The sequence below is a fragment of the Acomys russatus genome, chromosome 6 (genome assembly GCF_903995435.1).
Source record: "Acomys russatus chromosome 6, mAcoRus1.1, whole genome shotgun sequence".
Taxonomy (NCBI): Eukaryota; Metazoa; Chordata; class Mammalia; order Rodentia; family Muridae; genus Acomys; species Acomys russatus.
The window spans coordinates 66,456,280-66,477,318 of NC_067142.1; the positions used below are offsets into that span (position 1 = coordinate 66,456,280).

The following is a 21,039-nucleotide window of genomic DNA, read 5'->3' on the forward strand; positions in this document are numbered from 1 at the left end:
TTTTAGGTATGATAATCCTTTCCCACCACTTCCTTTAAAAAAAACTGCCAAACAGACATAACAACCATTTTTGTCTTGCTTTTTTTTCAGGGGGAAGATAAAGAGTCAGGGCAATCATTTGGGGAAAGAGATGGGGAAGTTAGCACAGCGTGGTCAATAGTATGGAAATGTTTGAGTTCTTGTAGCGAGATAGTGTCACTCTCAATTGTAAGACTATGCCCGCAAACATGTTCTGTTACATAAATTCACATGGATTTAGTTTCTATCTTTACAATGTTTCTTATATCCATTTTAATAGCTGTTTTAGTCTTAGCGCTGGAAAACTGAAATACGGCACTTCCAGATTTTAGTTTTGTTCACTGTGTATGCATTTAGTACAATCAGTCAGGCTGGAGGAGAAATCCTTCCTTTAGAAGCAAATTCTTCTAAATGCCTACACAAACAATCACACAGTTTACTCATGAAATCCAAGTCTGTTCCGATCTGTCTTCTTTAAACAATGCCCCCAGGCTCCTTCATGACCTGCCGTGTTTTACTCTCCACATCCCACTTTTTATTCCACCCATTTTGCTTGAGAGTCCTACTCATTCACACAGCGTCTCTAAGTGAAGGGCCACACTGCCGCATGTCCCCACTCGCATTCCTCATCCTTCTCAGATCTACACTCTCTGATACCGTCTGCTTCCTTAATGACATCAGCGTGGCTGGTGCAAGCTGGAATGCAAGAACACCTACCTTGCCAGGCGTCATGTTGCGCCTATAATCCCAGCACTGAGGAGGCAGAGGCAGGCGGATCACTTTGAACTCGAGGCCAGCCTGGTCTACAAAATGAGTTCAGGACAGCCAAGGCTAGACAGAGAGAGCCTGTCTTGAAAATCCCAAAAAAAAAAAAAAAAAAAAAAAAAAAAAGGTGTAAAAAGAAAAAACCCTACCCCATGAGGCTGTTGGAAAGATTAGATGGAAAATCTTACATATGACAGTAAGGACAGCAAGTGCATCAAAACCCTGGTGTGTAAGCTCAGGCGGTCTGTGCTACATCTTTTTCTTATAGCTTCTGCCACACTGTTGTAGTTTTGCATTGATAAATCACTTTGCCCATTATTACAAATTCCTTGAAAATAAAGATTTCATATTCTTGTTTTTATATATATGAAACACCAAGTTTGGTGAAAATAGACTGAATAAATAAATAATGAAGCAAAATAGGACACAATTTTATCAGGAAGAATCTGACTAACAGAAGAGATAGGACTTTTAAGCAATTTATCTGGCCCATCATTTTCCCCTGAAAAACTGCTGACCATATAACATTTCTTTTAGAACTCTGGCAGACGCCTTCTAGACCGAACTTTTAAGGTTTCTATAGAAAAATTAAGGAGTGTGTTTCTTTCTTTCTTTCTTTCTTTTTTCTTTTCTTTTCTTCTTTCTCCCATTGAAAGGGCACAGAGGTCCACATTCTGCTGTAACTCCAGGAACATGCCGAGTACTAGTAATTGCGGAGAAGTTCTAAAGCAGCCTTCACGAACTAGAGCTGCTCTGTAGAACAGGAGCTACATAGAACTGTTTGTGCAAAAGGAACATGCCGGAGAGCAGCGGAGAGGTACACTTGGGGAAGACGGCTGGCGCTGGCTCTGACTCATGCTCCTGCTGTTTCTTTATAGCTTATTAGTACGAGATTTGTTTTACTTGGCAAAAACACAAGATTCTGAATGACTGTGAGGAAGACGTAAGAGAACGCCTAAGCGCTGGAGCTTGGGAGCTGAGTAACAACCTGCAGTTCGGTGCTGCAGCAGCAGGTTCCTGGGGGCTGTACCCCGAAGCTGCACCAGCACTGCCATCTTCCTGAGCTGTAGGCCTTACTACTACACAGAAAATAGCGGGTAGCCAATGAGCCGAGTTCTCTGTCTATATCTCCATTAACAAGTTGGAGTTAGACTTTCAGGTTTCATTGCACATACAATTCTTAATTTCTTTTTAAATAGCACTAGCAAAAATAGTCAAGAGTAATTTTAAAAGACAAGCCAAAGAATTACAAGGTGTGATATGAAAAAAAATCTTTCAGTGATCACTTAGGATGCTTCCCTTCTTATGGGTTTTCCTCCTCAGCACTGATATTTTATTGCATAATTCACTGACATATTTACTTAGTATCAGTCTGTAGGACATAAAGTCTAATCCTGTTCATTGCTATATGTTTTTGTTGAAAGAACAGCCAGAAACATGTGGCTTTTCAGCAAACACCTTGTTGGGTGAGTGACAGTAAAGCTGACTATGGCTCCTCACTAAATCACAACTCCGAGGACAGCTGCAATCAGAAGAGCATTTGAAAACACAAGTGTAAATAAGCGGCAAATACTCAAAAAGATAGCTACAATTTGGATAAAAGTGTTTGAAAAATAAGACCAATTCTTCAAAAGATGCGAGGAAATACATCTTTTGAGAGAAAAAAAAACTTTTATGCTCTGAATATTTCTTACATTTTTGTTTTCTCTTAAAGATGAACAAAAAAATTGATCAATGGTTAGAAATGGGGTGATGTTTCCTGCTACAATTCCACTTCCTGGAGATGCTTGTTCCATGGTAAAATTAGTATTTCTGTTGTAGTAGGTGAAAAAATATTTTCCCTTTTTATATTTTAAAACTATGTACACAGCACACAAAACTGAAGCAAAATTTTTAAATGTTAAATGTTTTTTAAAACTAGACACACTACACATAAAACTGAAGTAAACTTTAAATGTTATTTTAAGGTAAATATGAATGATCAAATTAGTGTACAATGATGTGGCTGGCATGTGACAAGCGACCACACACATTGAGGAACGTGGGTTGACCATGAAAGGTTAGTTTTTCGTGTGCATTTGTGTAGGCATGCACGTGTGCATATGTGTATAGAGGCCAGAGGTCACCCTCGGCGTCAGTCCTCAGGTGCCATCCACTTAGCTTTTTAAGACAGTCTCTCCCTGGCCAGCAGCTCAGCAGCTGGGCTAGGCAGGCAGGCCGGCTGGTGAGTTCCTGAATCTCTGGGATCACCACACTTAGCGTCTTTACACTGTCTAAAGATCAAACACAGGAGCTTAGACTTCAACAGCAAGCATTTTACCACCTGAACTATCTCCCCTTACCCATGCTTTGTTAAAAATAAACTTTATAACTAAAAAGCACACCCTAAAGCCTCAGGCACAAGTGAAGCTGATTCTTCAGATGAACTACTTGATAATATGAATTCAAGTTATCTGACCAACTTTTTAAATCTTCTGAATAACCTGTGTCCTCATCTGGATGAGCTCATGACACAGTAGTCATATGACTCCTATCTAATATCAGCATAAAAACGCCAGGTGAAAGACTACATAGTTTCTCATGATCAGCTGATGTCACTAAGTGCAGTCAAATGGATATGGTGTAATCAACTGAACATTCCTAGACGCAGCTAGAACACGCCCACTGTCACTCTGCTTTCTGTACTCCAGTTCTCTCATTTCTGAAGTCATGTAAGATGAATGCTGAAGTAGAATCAGTACAAGAAATACTTAGAAGGAATCTAACCCTGACCAGAAAGATGGCTTAGTGGGCCTGGCTATTTTCCAGGAAGCCTGAAAATCTGAGGTCAGTCTCCAGGATCCACGTGGTAAGGAGAGAGAGGATCAGCTCCCATGAGCTGTTTGGAAAGAGGTGTTCCTTTTAAGTTTCTGCATCCCATTCTTCCAAATCCTGAAAGGGAGTAGATCTAAATTATTTCCAAACTGTTTATTAAATCTAGCTATGTAATGGAGTATACCTTGAATACAACTACTGTAAAATATCTTACAGTTTAAATAGGATGCCAGTTCTCCATACAGTATCCCTGCTCCAAAGGCCACCGCCCCATAGAGAAATAAGAACGTATTGAACATACTGTGCTCAGAACTGTGCCAGGACTGGATGTAGCATTTTATTTAAACTTCTTAACACCCATAATAGTTACTCTATTGTGATTACTGTAATAGAGATAAGGACACCTCTTTCCAAACAGCTCATGGGAGCTGATACTCTCCTTACCACGTGGGGCTATGGACAGTATCTGCCTAGAGTCCTGCAGTTTGTAAGCACAATGCTGGTTTAAACCCAGTTTTTCTGACCTCATGTTACATGTTAACTACCAAAAAATGCTACATCAGTCCCTGCCAATGATTCTACTTTTCCACTAAACTGAAAATTGCTAATTCACAGCTGAATGGAAATGTTCATATTATCCCACAAGACTTCATGTGCTGTACATTACACTATACCCTGCTATTTTCCTATTCTTTAAACCAATGTTCAGAGAGAATATATTAATATAGATTTTTAAACATTCATTTTAAGGTTTGATTATGAAACTTTTAAAAAATTAAATTAAGGAAAACAAAACACCAATAGACCAGAGAGTGGCAGGCAGCTCCTACAAGGACCTTATTTTAAGTTTCTCTTACCTTACAAGCATTTTTTAGCCTGTATGTGTTTGTCTAGCCGGTGTCTAGACATTTGGTTTGGCAGTATCTTCTGCTCATTATACGACTGCTGCACTTCTCTGTAGTGCATGCTAGATCTCCAAAGAACATGCAAAGAACACTTCTCTGGGTGAGTCTGAAGACTGTACTCTTGAGGCTGAGGGAGTTCAACCACAAGACATCCTTTCATGAAGCTCCAGGAAACAGTACAAACTTACCAAAGCCAAAGACAACTGGCAGGCTGGTGTAACCTTTTAAACTTGCCTTTGCTGTAAATTCGTCTTAAAACAAAACAAAAAACTGGATAAGCCAGGCAGTGGTGCACGCCTTTGATCCCAGCACTTGGGAGGCAGAGGCAGGTGGATCTCTGTAAGTGCAAGGTCAGCTTTGTCTACAGAGTGAGTCCAGGACAGCCAGGACTACAAGAGAAACCCTGTCTGGAAAAAAAATGAAGAAAGAAAAAAAAAAAAGAAAGAAAGACAGACATATACTAGATGAAAACCCACCACTGAAGGTCACAAAATACTGGATTTCTACAAGCAGAAAGCAGACTCTGAGCCGTACTTCACAAGGGCCAGCAGGACGTCTCGACAGAACAGGCGCGTGCTGCCAAGGCTCCATGATGTGAGCGTGAACCCCAGTCCTCTCATCTCCATACAGGCACCACAGAATGCATGTGCCCGCAGATAGGCAGACAGACAGAATGCATGTGCCCGCAGATAGGCAGATAGACAGAATGCATGTGCCCGCAGATAGGCAGACAGACAGAATGCATGTGCCCGCAGATAGGCAGACAGACAGAATGCATGTGCCCGCAGATAGGCAGACAGACAGACAGACACACATTTTAACGTGTAAGTATAAAGATTAGCTCATGTAAAACAGGAATCAAGAAGAAGAAGAAAAGCTGTCCGATATTTGTGAGCTGTAGTCCGCAACACTTCACGAGGCAACAAGTGCACAACTCCAATCCAGACTTCATCAAACATGAAACACGACTATCTTACTGGAACGTCTAAGAGCAAAATGGAGCTCAGACCTGAGTTCAGTTATTTTAAAAGACTCACTTCTACAGTCAATGAGGCAGACGGCCCTGATAAAATTGCTCACAATGGGGCTGGGCAAACGTCTCAGCCAGTAAAGATTCATCTACGTAAGCATTAAGACCAGAGTTTGAGCCCCAGAACAGTGGGTCTGTGAGTCTGCAGGGAGGATCTGGGAAGAGGTGGGGAAGGGAAAAAGCATGTGCAGAATATGTTGTATTGGGGGGGGGGGGGCCTTTTTCATCAATAAAAATAAGTTAGCCACTGTGGTGTGTGGTAATAATGCCAGCCAAGGGTTAGGGGTGTGGAGTAGCGGTGTGGAGTAGGTGGTTGGGTAGGGGTGTGGGGTAGGAGTGTGGGGTAGGGGTATGGGGTAGGGGTATGGGGTAGAGGTGTGGGGTAAGACTGTCGGGTAGGGGTGCAGAAAGGAAGATCTTGGGCTCAGTGGATAGCCAGTTCAGCCTAGTCAGTGAGTTGCAGGCCAAGTGAGAGAGCCTGTTTAAAAAAACACAGTGGACAGCACATGAGGGACGACATCTACAGTTGACCTCTACACTCATGAGCATGTAGATGTATGCACCCGTACACCTATACGTGCAACCCCGACACGTGTGTTCTATCACACGTTTTCTATCATATTATGGTGATGATAAAAAATAATTAAAGATAGTATCGAACTGATGGATTTGACATCTATCTCATTAGTTTGTCCATTTACTCCTTACTGAATATGTGCTACACACATGGCATTGTACTATGTCATGGAGATAGAAAGAAGACTAACACAGGGGCTTTCCTGTCCTCAAGTTACTTAGACCATAGCAAAAACAACAGACATGAATCCAACAGTGCAGTATTTCTTAGTTAGATACTAGGCTCCGTTTATAGCTAATAACTCATCCTCCTGGCTTCTGGTGGGCTGTCCATGTTACAGACCTTCAAACAGTATCTTCACAGTAGATTAGTAGCAATGTGTGGAATTGAATCACATAATTATTAGACTTAAGATTTTTTAGGGAAAAAAATAATGAAATGTCAAGATTTAACTTTGTTGAAGGTGGCAAAAGTTAAATAACTAAGAGTCCAAAATGAACAAGTGGAGGGAGGAAATGGAAATGACACACGTACCTTAATCATAAATTATAGACGTTTCCTATAATATAATTGCTTCCCCCATAATTAAATTTTATGACATCATCAAAAAGCCAAACTGTTGAGACATAAAATGATTTCACAAGCTACTTTGCTAGTTTTCTAGCGTTTATATGAGGAAAAACCCAAAGACTAAATATAAATTTAATTAGAAACAGTTCTCTACACACACACACACACATATATGTTTACTTTATTTTTGGTTTTCAAGATAGGGTTTTTCTGTGTAGCCCTGGCTGTCCTGAAATTCACTCTGTAGAGCAGGCTGGCCTTGAGCTTGGAGATCTGCTGCCTCTACCTACCAAGTGCTGGGATTAAGGGCATGTGCCACCACTGCCTGGCAACTTTTATATTTTAAAACCTTTTCCTCATGTATTAATAACCATCTCATTCATGACCTGGAAGACTTTTGATATCTCAGGAACACTTTAAACATTATTTTATTTTTTTAATCTGGTTTTAATTCCATATACTCCTTTTCTTTGTAGTTCCTACTGCAAATAAACAAAAACTCTCTTCAGCTTTCTCTGTGCTTTGCTTTAAACATAAAAACATTAACACAGATGAGGAATAGACTGCGTTGACTTGCTTCATTTCCTTCAGAACATCTGTCAAGCACAGCACAACTGCTCTAACAGTTACATGTACAGGAGCCAATCACAGTGGCCTCTCTCTGTAGGGAAAGGGCATGCCGAGCACAGTCAGGCTCTCCAGCTACACCCGGGCTATCATTTCTTCCACGCAGGGTCATATTTACCAAACACTCTACTGGATTTCCTTCAGATTTCCTCTCATATCTAGTGTAGATCCCTTTCTGATTAATCTACCATAACTGTAACCAGTCACCTGTGATTTCTGTTCATAAAGCTAAGTGGGATTTTCATTTCTCGTTCTCAGGGACCCTGTAACATCTGACGCTGCTGACTACCTCTTTCCCGAACTCTTCTTCCCTGACTTCTAAGTTTTAAACAAAATAACCAAGTTGATGCTCTTTTCCTCGTCTACATTGTACTTTCCAGTGTTACAATGACTCCTTGTGTTTCCTGCTTGCTCTTGTCCTTCCAAATACATATGGTAAGAAGTGGCTTGATTTTCCAAAAAGGCTTGCCTGGGTCTTCTCTCATTGGAAATAAGTCAAAGCAGTACAATGTCTTTTGAACAAAGAAAATGGTAGAATAAAACTCCAAATCTATTGTTTTTAAAGATATGGAAATAAAAGCTTTAAAAAGACAATGTAGGAAAATGGTTAAGAACACAGTTGACGGGGCTGGAGAGATGGCTCAGAGGTTAAGAGCATTGGCTGCTCTTCCAAAGGTTCTGAGTTCAATTCCCAAAAACCACATGGTGGCTCACAACCATCTATAATGGATCTATAAAATAGCTTGGTATTTTGCTGTTTTTTTCTAAAACTCTAAAATGCATTAACTCCACTAGACTAAATTATTTCAGTAACTAAGCATTTAATCTAAGCATTTAAAGCAATGTCACACAGCCTTCTAAGGGAACAGTGTTTACATGCATACAAACATGAAAGTAGAAAAATAAAAACCACATTTCTAGAGCTAAGCTGAAAAGCCAATCATCTCTAACTTTCTCACTTTATGAATAAGGAAGCTGGAGAGGGTCATGTGGTTTGTTCAAAGTCATGAAGTAAATACCATCATCAAGAGGCACGCTGGAGCTGACTGCAAGTCCTTACATTTTCTTCACATATCCATGTGAAAAGCAGTCATTCTGAGAAGATATCTGTTTGGGAAATTTTTTTCCCATCATTACAAAAACCCTGAAATTTAATCTGAGGAAAACCCTCAAAAGTTGATCTATCAACTATTAACCCCCACCATTAATCAGAGCAAATTCATTAATGTATTTGTTCATGTCTCATCCTTCTGAGTGCTAAAAATCCCAAGTGTGGGCTTCTCAATGCACACATTTGTTTATTTATTTATTTATTTATTTATTTATTTACTTGTGTATTTACTGTTGTTTTTAGGGTTTTGTTTTGTTTGATGAGATAGGGTCTCACTACTGTACACCAGACTGTCCCCTACCTACCTCCTGAGTGCTGGGATTAAAGGCATGTGCCACCACACCCTGATATGGTTGTTATGAGGCAAGGTTTTACTTTGTAGCCTAGGCTGGTCTAAAACTCATTAAGTAGCCAAGGTTGGCCTTGAGCTCATGGTCGCCTGCCTCAGCTTCCCAAGTGATGAGATTATAGATATGTGTCACTATCTTCAGCCTTTGTTCAAATGCTTAGTGCTTTTTGTCTCTTAAACCTATTTACCCTCCTTCTGCCTCAATTTTGTCATCCATAAAATAGGATTAGAAATACTTATATGATTATATATAAGGAACTAATGAGATTATATATTGAAAACAACTTTGTAAAGTATAAAGTCTGCATACATTAAAGACGTCAGTTTATGTATAATGAAATTGTAAAAAGATTTATAAAAAGATGAGAGGAAGGCAGTGTGGATCTAACAGTCAGGAACTGGCGTAAGAAGTAGTTTGCAGTGAGAGTTTATGGAGGTTGAAAGGGCCGCATAAGCAAGCAAACAGCTCTGAGGCACACATCTAGCTAAAGCTCCGGTTCTCAGTGCAGCCCCAGGCATGGTGCTTCAGGCTTACAAAAGAAGAGAATTGAAATCAACCCTATTTTCTTGGTTACAAATAAATGCCCCATGCGTCACAAGCTAAGACCTCACAATAGTCCTTCACACACGTCTGATAATAACCATTTTATGTCTGAGGAATCTGACTCAGCCACGTGTAGAACTGACTTCAGCATGATCACTGGTGTTGCTGCTGAAGGCGGAATGGCAAACAATCTCAGTTACACTCGAGGTGCTATCTCATGCTGAGCTGCTTCCTGTGCCCCTTCAGTTCTTGTACATCTGCAAGGAAGTCCCTGTTGCTGGGGTAATCCTTACAACCTACACCATATATAAGTAATGTGCTCAAATATGTTTTGCACACAATCAAGGCATGAAACCCACCTCAACATAAGGCACGGTCTGGAGGAAGAGGGAAAAACATCTCTGAGGCAGGCATATAGCTGAAACTCAGGTGCCCCTTACAGCACGCATGCATTTGAAACAGCCGAGAAGACACAAAAGTGTTTCTTTTAATGTGAAGAACAGGTATTAAAAGCAAAAATAAACTAAAGAAATGCCAAAGTATTATGCAGTTATTTCATTGGAAAAAGAAATATCAAATAAAAGAGAATAATGGAGACACACACACACACACACACACACACACACACACACACACACAGAAGACCTGTTCTTTCTCTCGCCCCCCCTCACTGCCTGCTACTGGTATTGACTGTGTGTGGTGTGTGTACATGTAGGTAGGTGGAGGTGTCTTCCATAATGGCTTTCCACCTTATTTTTTGAGACAAGACCTCTCATTGAACACAGACCTCACTAGTGTGTGGCTATGGACCAGTAAGGCCAGGTCTCCTGTGTCTGCATGCCAACTATATCCAGCTTCTAAACGGCTGCTGTGGACTTGGACTCAGGCCCTCATGCTTACGCAGCAAACACGTTACTACCTGAGTGTTTCTCTAGCCAGAACACCTGTTCTTGAAGAGAAACTGGCCCACTATAACCTCTCCAGATATAACCAACTTTGAAAGAAGCATCTCTGGGTGGTTATTTCAAAGTTCACTGGAATGACAACTAAGGTCACAGCACTCCTTACCCTCTGCAGGTTTTCTTCTTCTCCCCGTTGGCATCACTCTACCTAACTTTACTTGTCTGAGTGCCTGCTTCTGGCCCACGCTCCTGAATTCATTTTCTTATATTCTTTAATCCACACACCCTCCGTAAATAAACTGTTATACAAACACATTATGAAAAATAAACATCAAACTTAATTACGTTTTCCTTACTTATGTATAGTTCATTCATAGCACCTTGGAAGTTTGGAAAAAAAGCTATTCTTCACCCCTGCCCATCCAAAGCACACCAAAATAAATTTAAAGGAAGGAAAAAGGGAAAAGACTTGTAGGAAAACAAGGTATGAATACCTGGAACTCAACAGAGAAAGAAGATCACACTGTGCTGGAGGTAAAAACATGCAGAAAAAAAGTCAAAGCAACAGAAAACATTTTCCTGTCAGAATTTCTTTCTTGCTCACCTACAGCAGGAACTCAGTAGTTACCCAAAACATGTCTGTTGTAGAGAAAATAATGTCACCAGCTCAACAGTGAAGACACTAACAGGTACAGGAGTGTGGTATATGAGGAGGTGAAAGTATGCGAGGGGCTGGTTTATTAAATAATGGTACACACTGGGCAATCCACACCCACATGTACTTCTTTAGCTATTAAGGTATTCAGTTAAATAAATGCCCAATAGTAAGAGGAAACAACTGGCTATGCTGCTGGCCTCATAAGTATCTGGCTCTGGCTACGCAGAGACTTAGAGCGTCACACGTTTCCTGCTCCCGAATGTCCAGAGCCATCTTTTCCGTCAATGGAATTAAGAACCCAACAAGAGCCAAGTCCGTCTCCTCCTACTTGTGCCACACGATTTTCAATGAGATTTTTAGGAAAGTATTTCACACCAAAATATGGAAGAAAAGGCAAAGCATGAGGTAATTCAACACTTCTTGCATTTTCATTTTAGCAAGAGAAAAGTGAGCAATCCAGGTATTTAAGGACTGGATTCCTGTCTCATGACACAGTTTATAGCCAATGCAATAAAGTTAAACTTCCATTTCCCCACTGTTAAAACAAGAAAGAAGAAAGAGAGAAAGAAAGCGTGAAAGGGGTGGGAGGACAAAGAAAGAAAGAAAGTTGCAGATTTGTATTTACTCTTTCTAGATATAAAATGCTAGATGATAAATTATAGTTAGGAGATGAAAGATACAGTCAGAATGTGTGACAGACTCTCAGCTGAACTATCCAAACACCAGAGGATGGAAGGAGAAAGCAACATTTTTACAACAGAACTTTCCACAGAAAAGAATGAGAAAGAGCTTTATATACATGTGGGGGGAAATAGAATTATTTTTTGTTTCTAAAAAGCACAATTCAGAGCCAGGCTCGGTGGCGCGTGCCTTTAATCCCAGCACTTGGGAGGCAGAGGCAGGCGGATCGCTGTGAGTTCGAGGCCAGCCTGGTCTACAAAGCAAGTCCAGGACGTCCAAGGCTACACAAAGAAACCCTGTCTCAAAAAACAAACAAACAAAAAAAAAAAAACAAAAACAAAAACAAAAGCACAATTCAATCTCTTTATTTAAAAAAACTGGTCTCCTTTAATATTAATATAGCCTCTCTCTTTCTCTACTTGAGTGTGTGTGTGTGTGTGTGTGTGTGTGTGTGTGTGTGTGTAACTTGTTCTTGTCCCTAGAAAAACATCATTAACAATTATTTCAACACATGGCTTGACAGCTGCTGCCTTTACTATATGTTACACTGTTTTAATCAAATGAAAGAACATCCTGAACTAATTTTACATTTTACAAAAACTATCTAACTATTAAAAATATCTTTCTGTAGTAAGTTCAGTAACACATCCATTGCAGCACTCGTCAGGTCCTTACAGAGTGCAAGGTCCACTTTAAAAGGTCTACTTTTAGCAGGGCGTGGTGGCTCACACCTTTAATCCCAGCATCCGGGAGGCAGAGGCAGGCGGATCTTTATGAGTTCGAGGCCAGCCTGGTCTACATAGGGAGTCCAGGACAGCCAAGGCTACATAAAGAAACCCTGTCTCAAACAAACAAACAAAAACCCCACAAACAAACAAACAAACAAACAAAACAGGTCTACTTTTCCTTTAACCTCAAACACAATTGTATCAATAGAACAACAATTCCTTAGTTCTGTTGAGCCAAGACAGTTGAGGCCTCTATGAAACTCTGTTCTCAGCTGACCCATTGCCACTCAAAAGGTACTATGAGGTTGGTAAAGAAATATATTAATTGTTTGGAAAAATAAGGTAAGCATAGGAATTTTGTGAACAGGCTGTGATCACCAGATGCCACGGCTAAAGTAGTCTCAAAACCCTGAGCCACTAAAATGTCTAACTTAGAAGAGCACTACTGTGAACCGACGATTTCTGTGACAGTGAGTGGCAACAGCAGCTGAGAACGCCATTCTACTGTTAGTAAATGCCTGTTTTTAACCATACACCACCTACAGTCTTCTCCTTAAAATTAAATGACGTGGGCCGCTAGAGAGATGGCTCAGTGGTTAGAATCATGTATCGCTCTTGCAGAGGACATGAGTTCAGTTCCCAACACTCACATCAGGCAGCTGATAACTGGCTATAACTCCAGCTCCAAGGGACTGACACCCTCTTCTGATCTTTGTGGGCAATGCACTTGTCAGGGTTTGAATGAGATGTCCCCCACAGCCTCAAGCATTTGAATGCTTGGTCCCCAGTTGGTGTCATTGTTTGGAGATGCTTAGAAGGCATGGCCTTGTTGAAAGAAGTGTGTCACTAAAGGTGAGCTTTGGGAGTTTAGAGACTCATGTCATTTCGTGTGTGTGTGTGTGTGTGTGTGTGTGTGTGTCTCCCCCCGTCCGTCCCCGTCCCTCCCTCCTTCCACTTTGTGCTTGTGATTTAAGCTGTGAGCCTTCAGCTTCCTGCTGCAGCCACCATGCCGACTGCTTGCTGTTTTCACGCCGTCACCATCAACTCTTACCCTCTGGACCATAGCCCAAATAAACTACATCTTCCAGAAGTCGCCTCGGTTTATCACAGTAAGAGTGACTAGCACAGTAACTGACGGTAACTAACACAGCGCTCACGTGCACACACTGATGTATACGTGTAATTTAGAACAAAATAAAAACAATTTAAGAAAGAAAGAAATGGCTAAGGATGCAAATCATGGAGGAATTCAATCACTTCTGTTTTTGTGGTTAGTGCAGAGCACTCTACAGAACTCAGATGGAAACTCTATGAAGAGAATATTGTCATTTTATAGGAAAAGCAGATGGGCTGAAATGCCTTTCTCATGTGGCCGAACATTTTTAACATTCAAAAATGCTAGTATAAATACTTTTGCTTGTATAACCTGACTGACTTTTTAACACATTCTTCACCAACAAGTATAAATGTTTAAAGAAATCAAAAATGAACAAAGAAACTTGGGAACATAGATATAAACACTCCACAATTATCAGCTCATGATTAATCTTAAGCCTACATCACAGCAATCTGTTCCTTAATTACCAAATAGGCACTGGCTTAAAACACGTCGTTATTTCCTGTTTTACTTGCCCTTTGGTTAGAAACAAACAGTACAGCTATAGGATGTTTTCTAAATGCACAATATGTAGCCTGAATCAGGCCTGCTGCCCAGCTCCAGCTGAGGCCTGCATCCCAGTACTCACACCGCTGCCCTTGCGTCACTGCCTCCTGTCCACCTCTGAACCTTCTACAAGACTCAGTCTGAGGTCTTGTACACAGCAAGTGCTCAAAAGTGTTCATTTACTCTTTCAAAATGAACTTACCCTTCGAAATGATACGACATAAAATGTGTCTCCCCTCCTGCGGATGGCTTCAAAGAAGCCTTGGTAACTCCCAGGTGAAGCATAGTACACTTGCAGCTCATTCCCAGAATTCCTGCTAACAGAGAAGATGGAAAATATCGTTAATATTCAAACACACCGAGTCTTCCAATTCCTTCCATTCTAAGGCCACATCTGAACTTAAGAATCTCTTTCAGCCAAAGTAGTAGCATTTTAACAATTTTTTACTTTTTGATATTTTTAATTAGCATATCTTATAGGGTACCATGTGATGTTTCCCTATATTTGCCTCAGGCAAATGACACATTTTTATTGCTATTCTTGTTTTGGGTGCATTAACCTGTTTGGTTCACAGGGCCAGTCAGGAAAGGCTCTGACTGTTGCCCCATTACAGCTAGCTCTTAATCATGAAGGCATCATCTCCAACACTGCTCTCCTTTTATGTTACACTCGCCTTGATGATGACATTTGAAATGCTAGAAACTGTACTCTCTTTGGAACCTCAAAATCTGTAGTACTATGTAGTAACAAGAGATTTCTAAGCCAAAGAGACAGGGTCTGAAGTCTACTTCTACCACTTAATTCATGACTTTGAAAATTATTAAAAACAAAACAAAACCCTTGACTTCCTAGCCTTTTCATATATAAAGTACACTTTGAATTATTATATAATTTAAAGGTAAGATGTACATAAAGGATCCAGCCAGGATGAGGAGATGGTTCAGCAGGTGAGACCGCCTGCCACAAAAGCCTAATGACTTGCACTCAATCCCCAGAATCGACATAAAAAAAGCCAGATCTGAAGCTCTTTGGCTGAGAGCCTCGACATCCTCTTACCTGATGCTGGTGGTTTCTGTGTACTGGACGGCCATCAGCTGGGAGCTGGAGCCCTGTTCCAGAGCACCCTGGGAGAAAGAGAGAGGTTTAGGAAACAACGCCGACACTTCCCATAGTGATTGTTATTTAGGCTCCTCTGGGTCACGCTGTAAAATCTATCTTAGGAAGTCTTATGAAAACGTTTGAGGCACTGCCCACCAAGTTTACAGAAAGAATGCAGAAGGTTAGTCGAGTGCAAGTTTTATGACCAAGCTGTGTAAGTATTACTGGACCTGTAACAACTTATATTTGTCAAAAATCATTATGTCACAGACAAATGCCTAAGAAATGGGAAAGCTCAAGATGAAACAAAGCTTCCACTATGCACCAAGTTACACACAAATTCTTCACAACTTACACCCCTACTGGCTGCATCCCATGAAAGGCTCTAACCTTTTAGTCAGAGGACAGTTAATACGGAACTGTCGGTGGCCAACACATGCGACACCAGAAACCTCTATTTCACAAGTCACTTCCTCTGCTCTCTGTCCTCTTATACTTCCTGAGAGTTTTGTTAGCTAATCTTTAGAAGAATTTTGTAAGGGAATCAGAATTCAAGGGTATACTTTACTATTACGTTACAAAATGACCTTATTGTTACTTTACAACAATAAGTGTTTTTGATACGTCAGCAAGAGCTTAATCATATATCTCCTAGAGTGTATTAACTGTCATGTTTATATGTCCGTCTTTATATAAAGTAAGGTTTCAAACTTAAATAACTGATTTCCCTTAAGGGGCTAAGGGTATAATTGGGAGAAAAAAGTTCTTTTTTTTTTTTTTTTTAAGTTCTTTAAAATGATAAAATTTGATAAATTCTAACAGAATCAAATACAAAATGCTTAAGGGAAAAAAAAGAAAATAAGTTTATTTGGTAAATGGAACCAATGTGCAAAGATGACTACGCGGTTTCTAATTTCTGGTTCTACAACAAGAGCCTTATTTGATCACTGTTGGTGATTAGCATATACATCCATGCATATATGTTAGTCACTTAGTAGGCATCTCAGTCCTCAGATCAACTGCCATGCTGTAGCAGTACTTGTGTAAAGATAATCTATTTGAGCCTCAACCTCAAAAGTAATGATGCTAGAGGTTTTATTACAGTATATTGTTATAAATTATTGTTCATAGTCTCTTGCTGTGCTTAACTTACAAATTGACCTTTACATAGCTATGTATGTATAGAGAAAGTAATATATACAGGGTCCACTACTATCCATGTTCATTATCACAGCTTACCTTGGAATAATATTTGAACAGTATAAAAACTTAACTTTAATCCCAGCACTCAGAAGGCAGAGGCAAATGGATCTCTGTTGAGCTCAAGGCCAGCCTGGTCTACAGAGTGAGTTCCAGGCCAGCCAGGACTACCTGGTAAGACACTGCCTCAAACAAACAAGCAACTTAGCTGTATAATTCCTCTTGACCCTCCCCTTGTATTCTGATAAGCTATAAGTTCCATAGCTGTTTTTATTCTTGCTTTAAAAATAGAAACTACCTAGAGGGAGGGGTGTGTGTGTGTGTGAGTGTGTGTGTCTGTGTGTGTGTGTGTGTGTGTGTGTGTGTGTGAGAGAGAGAGAGAGAGAGAGAGAGAGAGAGAGAGAGAGAGCCTTTATTTTTTTATGGTCTGTTACTAGGATATTTATCCATGCTGTTGTTTTTCCTCCCTGCTAATCTTGGTTTACATTTGGCATAATTTTCTTAGTCTAAAAAGCTTTGGAATTTCTCCCCCTTTACAAGGTCTTATATATATGGCCCAGGATGCCTCAAACAAACGATTCTCCTTTCTAGGCCTCCTGAGCACCAGAACTGTAGAAGTGCACCACCCATGCCGATCTAGATTCTCTCTTTCTTTCCTTCTTTCTTTCTCTTTCTTTCTTTCTTTCTTTCTGTTGTTGTTTGTTTGTTTTTCGTTTTTGAAAAGGGTGTAGCCTTGTGTACTCTGTGTAGCCTTGGCTTTTCTGGACTCACTCTGTAGACCAGGCTGGCCTCAAAATCACAGAGATCCGCCTGCCTCTGCCTTTCCGAGTGCTGGGATTACAGGTGTGTGCCACCTCCCCTAGTTTATCTAGAATTTCTCATTTTTTGGTCTACTGAAACTGGTCCTTCCACCTAAAGTCCCCTCACCTTGCCGTCATGTTAGAAGGCATTTTCCCTTGTCTTTCATCTTCCCCAACAGCTCTAGTCTAGTCTGACGAGGAGGGAAAGACTATGGAAAAACAAGTCAAATCAAAGATATAACACTTTAATAAAGGATAAGAATTTCAAAGAAATGTCAGTTTACCAAACTTACAGAATATTTTATAAGACTGATGTCTTTTTTTTGTATCTAAAAGAAATAAGAGGAAAGAAAACTGAAATGGGGGTGGGGACTTTGAGCACAGGTGCAGGCTTCCAACACAGAGAAAGAGTCTAGGACAAATTCTGGCATGCTTGACGACTAACAGCAGCAGAACCAAGATGATGCTCTCCTCCTGGCTAGCCCGGAACTTCCTTTACTCAGACAAACACAGATGTTCCCATGTCATTCCTTTCTCGGTAACAGCTAAGATTCCAAGGCTTCTGAGTATTATCTGTGCATGCAATAGGACACGTACCCAGAAGAGCAGAGAACGGGGCTGCAGTCTAAACTGCAGATCTGAAAATGAATGGGCCCTAAACTTAGAACAACATTACTTCCCTTAGAATTCCTTCAGGATTCAAGGATAACCCTTCCACGGTTATAAAAAATTGGAAAGAACAGCATGACAACTTACACACACACACACACACACACACACACACACACACACTCGGTAAAACCCTCCATGTAGGCCAAGAATTCTCATCTAATTTTCACAACTTAGCTTTGTGAGACCATCCACTGGTGGCCTGCTCCTGCCTCTGTGCTCTTCCCTGTACACACAGCAAGAGATGGAAGCCCCAAAAGCACGTTATCTGAACCTTCTATCACTGAGGTTGCGATCATTTAGACTCGGCCAGTAAGATAAACTTGCTTCAAAATGGACACAGAAGCCAGACAGTCTCCTTTCCCTCTGGCTGTGGAGGCAGCTGATATGCACAACTTAGCAGATCAGTATGTTCTGCAGTGCTGGGCCCAGGAAGCAGCTTAGGGACTGTGAGGTTCCCACAGCACGGGCTGGACCTGCCCCGAAGAGTACTGACAACCACTAAAGCTGCCACAGTAGGCAGAGAAGGGGCTGGAGAGGCCTAGAAAAGCGCATTCTGGATAATTAGACACACCCTCAGAAGTCAGAACATAAGCTCAACTGTGCAAATTCTAACCATCTTATGGATAAAGCCAGTCGCACATAGTTAAAGCCTATGCTTATTGATATCCTTTTAATATGCTTTTGAATATATTATATGCTGTTTCCAAATAAACAATTAAGCATATTCTCTCTCTCTCTCTCTCTCTCTCTCTCTCTCTCTCTCTTCCCCTTTCCCCCTCACTCTCTCTCTCCCTCCCCCACTCCCCACCTCCTTCTCTACCTCCTACCCTCACCCCAGGCAGAGTCTTACTCTAAGCTCTGCAGCCCAAACTGGCCTGGGACTTCCTATGTAGTCCAGGATGGCCTCAAATTCATGGCAAGGCTCTCATCCCAGCTTCCTGGGTTCTGGGATTACAGACACAAGCCATTGCCACCATGCCCACCATGCCATCATGCCCATCATGCCCACCATGCCCACCATGCCCACATGCCCACCATGCAACCATGCCCAGTTGAGATGGCCCTTTCTCTCTCCCTCAACCCCCTTTCCCTTTCACTATGTTGCCCTGGCTGGCTTGGAACTCGTGTAGACTAGGCTGGCCTCAAACTCACAGAGACCTGCCAGCCTCTTTCTCCTGCCCTCCAAGAGCTCGGATTTAGGCAAGTGTTGCCATGTGAGCATCACCATGCTCACCTGTTAGCACCAAAACCAAACGTGTAAATGAGGTGAAAAGTTTCCATCCAAAAATAAAACCTCCTTCTTGATTCTTATTCTCTATCCCCCATCTATGGAGATTTTTCTGCAACAGTTATTTCCACTTATTCCATGTTACTTTTCCAAATTCACTTCACTGGGCTTTTGTTATTACAACCACAATAAAACAACCTTCAGGGTCACCAATGAGCTCGAATGGTAAATTTTACTAGTAATCATTGTCATTGTTTCACAACCTTTTGGCTTGGCTGGAGCAGCACCACCTTTACCACCCTCTGGAGATCTTACTGGCCAGCCACCTTCGGGTGCTCGTTTTTTATAGTTCACACATGGCAATGCCCAGCCCTAGTCTGTCACTGTTTTCTCTCCTTTTTAGTTTTACGCTGGGAAGTAGCATCCAAAAATCAAACACTTAGCCTTAACCTCTCTCTTAAACTCCACCTTGGATACATGGTTGTCTACTGGACTTCTTCAACTGAACATATAAAATCCATATCTAAAGCTCCTGACTCCTAACTCCTTCCTCTGGCTTTGTCCTAGTAAGTGGCATCAGGTATTAATCCAGCACTTACGACACAGAAATTATCACCAATTCCTTTTTATTTTATTACAATAATTTTCAAATATAGCTGGAGCTCCATTCTTCCCTACACCTTCATGTTAACCATAAGAGAACAGACCCAAAGGCTCTCATCTAGACCACTGACAGGATCTAACCTAGCCGCTTCGACTCAGTCCCCACCAGTCTACTTTGTGTGGCAGCTAGAATGACCGTTTTTGTTTTATTAGACAAGGTCTCACTATACATCTCAGGCTGGCCTTGAACTCACAATCCTGCATGTGTCTCTCTAGTGCACTAATGAGTTCTACCACTCCTAGCCAAAATGATCTTTCAAAACTATAAATCAGATCAAACCACTCCCCTGACCAGACCCCCTGGTGGTGTCCTGCACGCCTAGGATGGAGTCAAAGGTCATGCCAGAGCCTATAAGTTCACTGAGATCTCACCGCTGCAGCCTATCAGATCTGACCTGCTAGCACTGTCCTCTCGGTCGCTGCGGTCCTGCCAGCTTTACTCAACTCCTCAAGGTTCTGCAAATGTGCAAACTGTTCCCTCCGGAGGCTCTTTGCATTTGCCATTTCCTTGTCTGGAAGCCATTTCATTGGATTTCCCCCTAAATTCTAGAGCTATGAAGAATTCATGTAATAAATGAGTTCTGTCTCATCCAAGTACAAAGACCCTTAGGCTGCTCTAACAGGCAGAGTTAACTACATTGGTACAGTACCTTACCAAGGCAGAATTTCTTCAGAAAAGCCTTCTCAAATGATTTAATCTAAAGTAACTACTAATTTCTGTGTTTAAATTCTAATCTCCTACCTAGATTTTTCCACAGAGAACTTATCTCTCAATTTGAGAGAGAGAGGAGCGGGCGGGGGGGGGGGGGGTGGAATCCCTAGCTCTCCCGCTAGAGCGGAACTGAATGAGGTTGCACAGCACACACATTACTGTGCTGCTGTGCTCTCTGTGTCTGGAGCAGGCCCTCGCTCATCAGCACCCCCATATGCAATTTTTATTAAGAAACTTATGAGTCGGCTGATAGGCTACGTGCTGTAGGAGTGATAACAGGCATCTGATGATTGACCTCGTGACTAAAACATCACTTTATGGCCAACAAAGAAGCAGAACGGAAAAGTCCTCAGTCAGCAGCATCGCTGACCTGCAGTGGAACATGTCTAAGTTCAAAAGTGCCTCATGGCATATGCTTCACATGTTTTCAACATCCTCTTTGAAAAGCTCTTAAAAGGGGAGAGAAACATTATTATCTACTGTGGGATGTGGGAGAGAGGAGAGGAGGGAAGGAAGAAGGAGAGAGACAGAGAGGCAGAGCGTGCAGGAAGCAGCGCCGTGCCTGAGTAAGAGACTGCGGCTGTGAGACTTGAACTAGCAGCACAAAGGCTGGAGAGGAGCTGGGTGGCGACGGCTGCTGCCTCAGAGGCAGCCACAGTGAGAAGTAAATAAGGCTGAAGCTCCCAAATCTCCCAGGGAAGGAAGCAACTCCTCTGGGAAAAG

At 41.5% G+C, this 21,039-nt stretch overlaps 1 protein-coding gene across 1 annotated transcript in view; it reads right to left on the reverse strand.

Moving 5' to 3' along the window:
- Atf6 (activating transcription factor 6) overlaps positions 1-21,039 on the reverse strand; it is a 148,894-nt gene that overhangs the window by 50,496 nt on the left and 77,359 nt on the right. Inside the window, exons 15-16 of the mRNA XM_051148349.1 lie at positions 15,000-15,067; positions 14,145-14,259 (exon numbers count right to left, since the gene is read on the reverse strand). Of these exons, the coding sequence (XP_051004306.1) occupies positions 14,145-14,259; positions 15,000-15,067 (183 nt within the window). The remainder of the gene's footprint in view (positions 1-14,144; positions 14,260-14,999; positions 15,068-21,039) is intronic.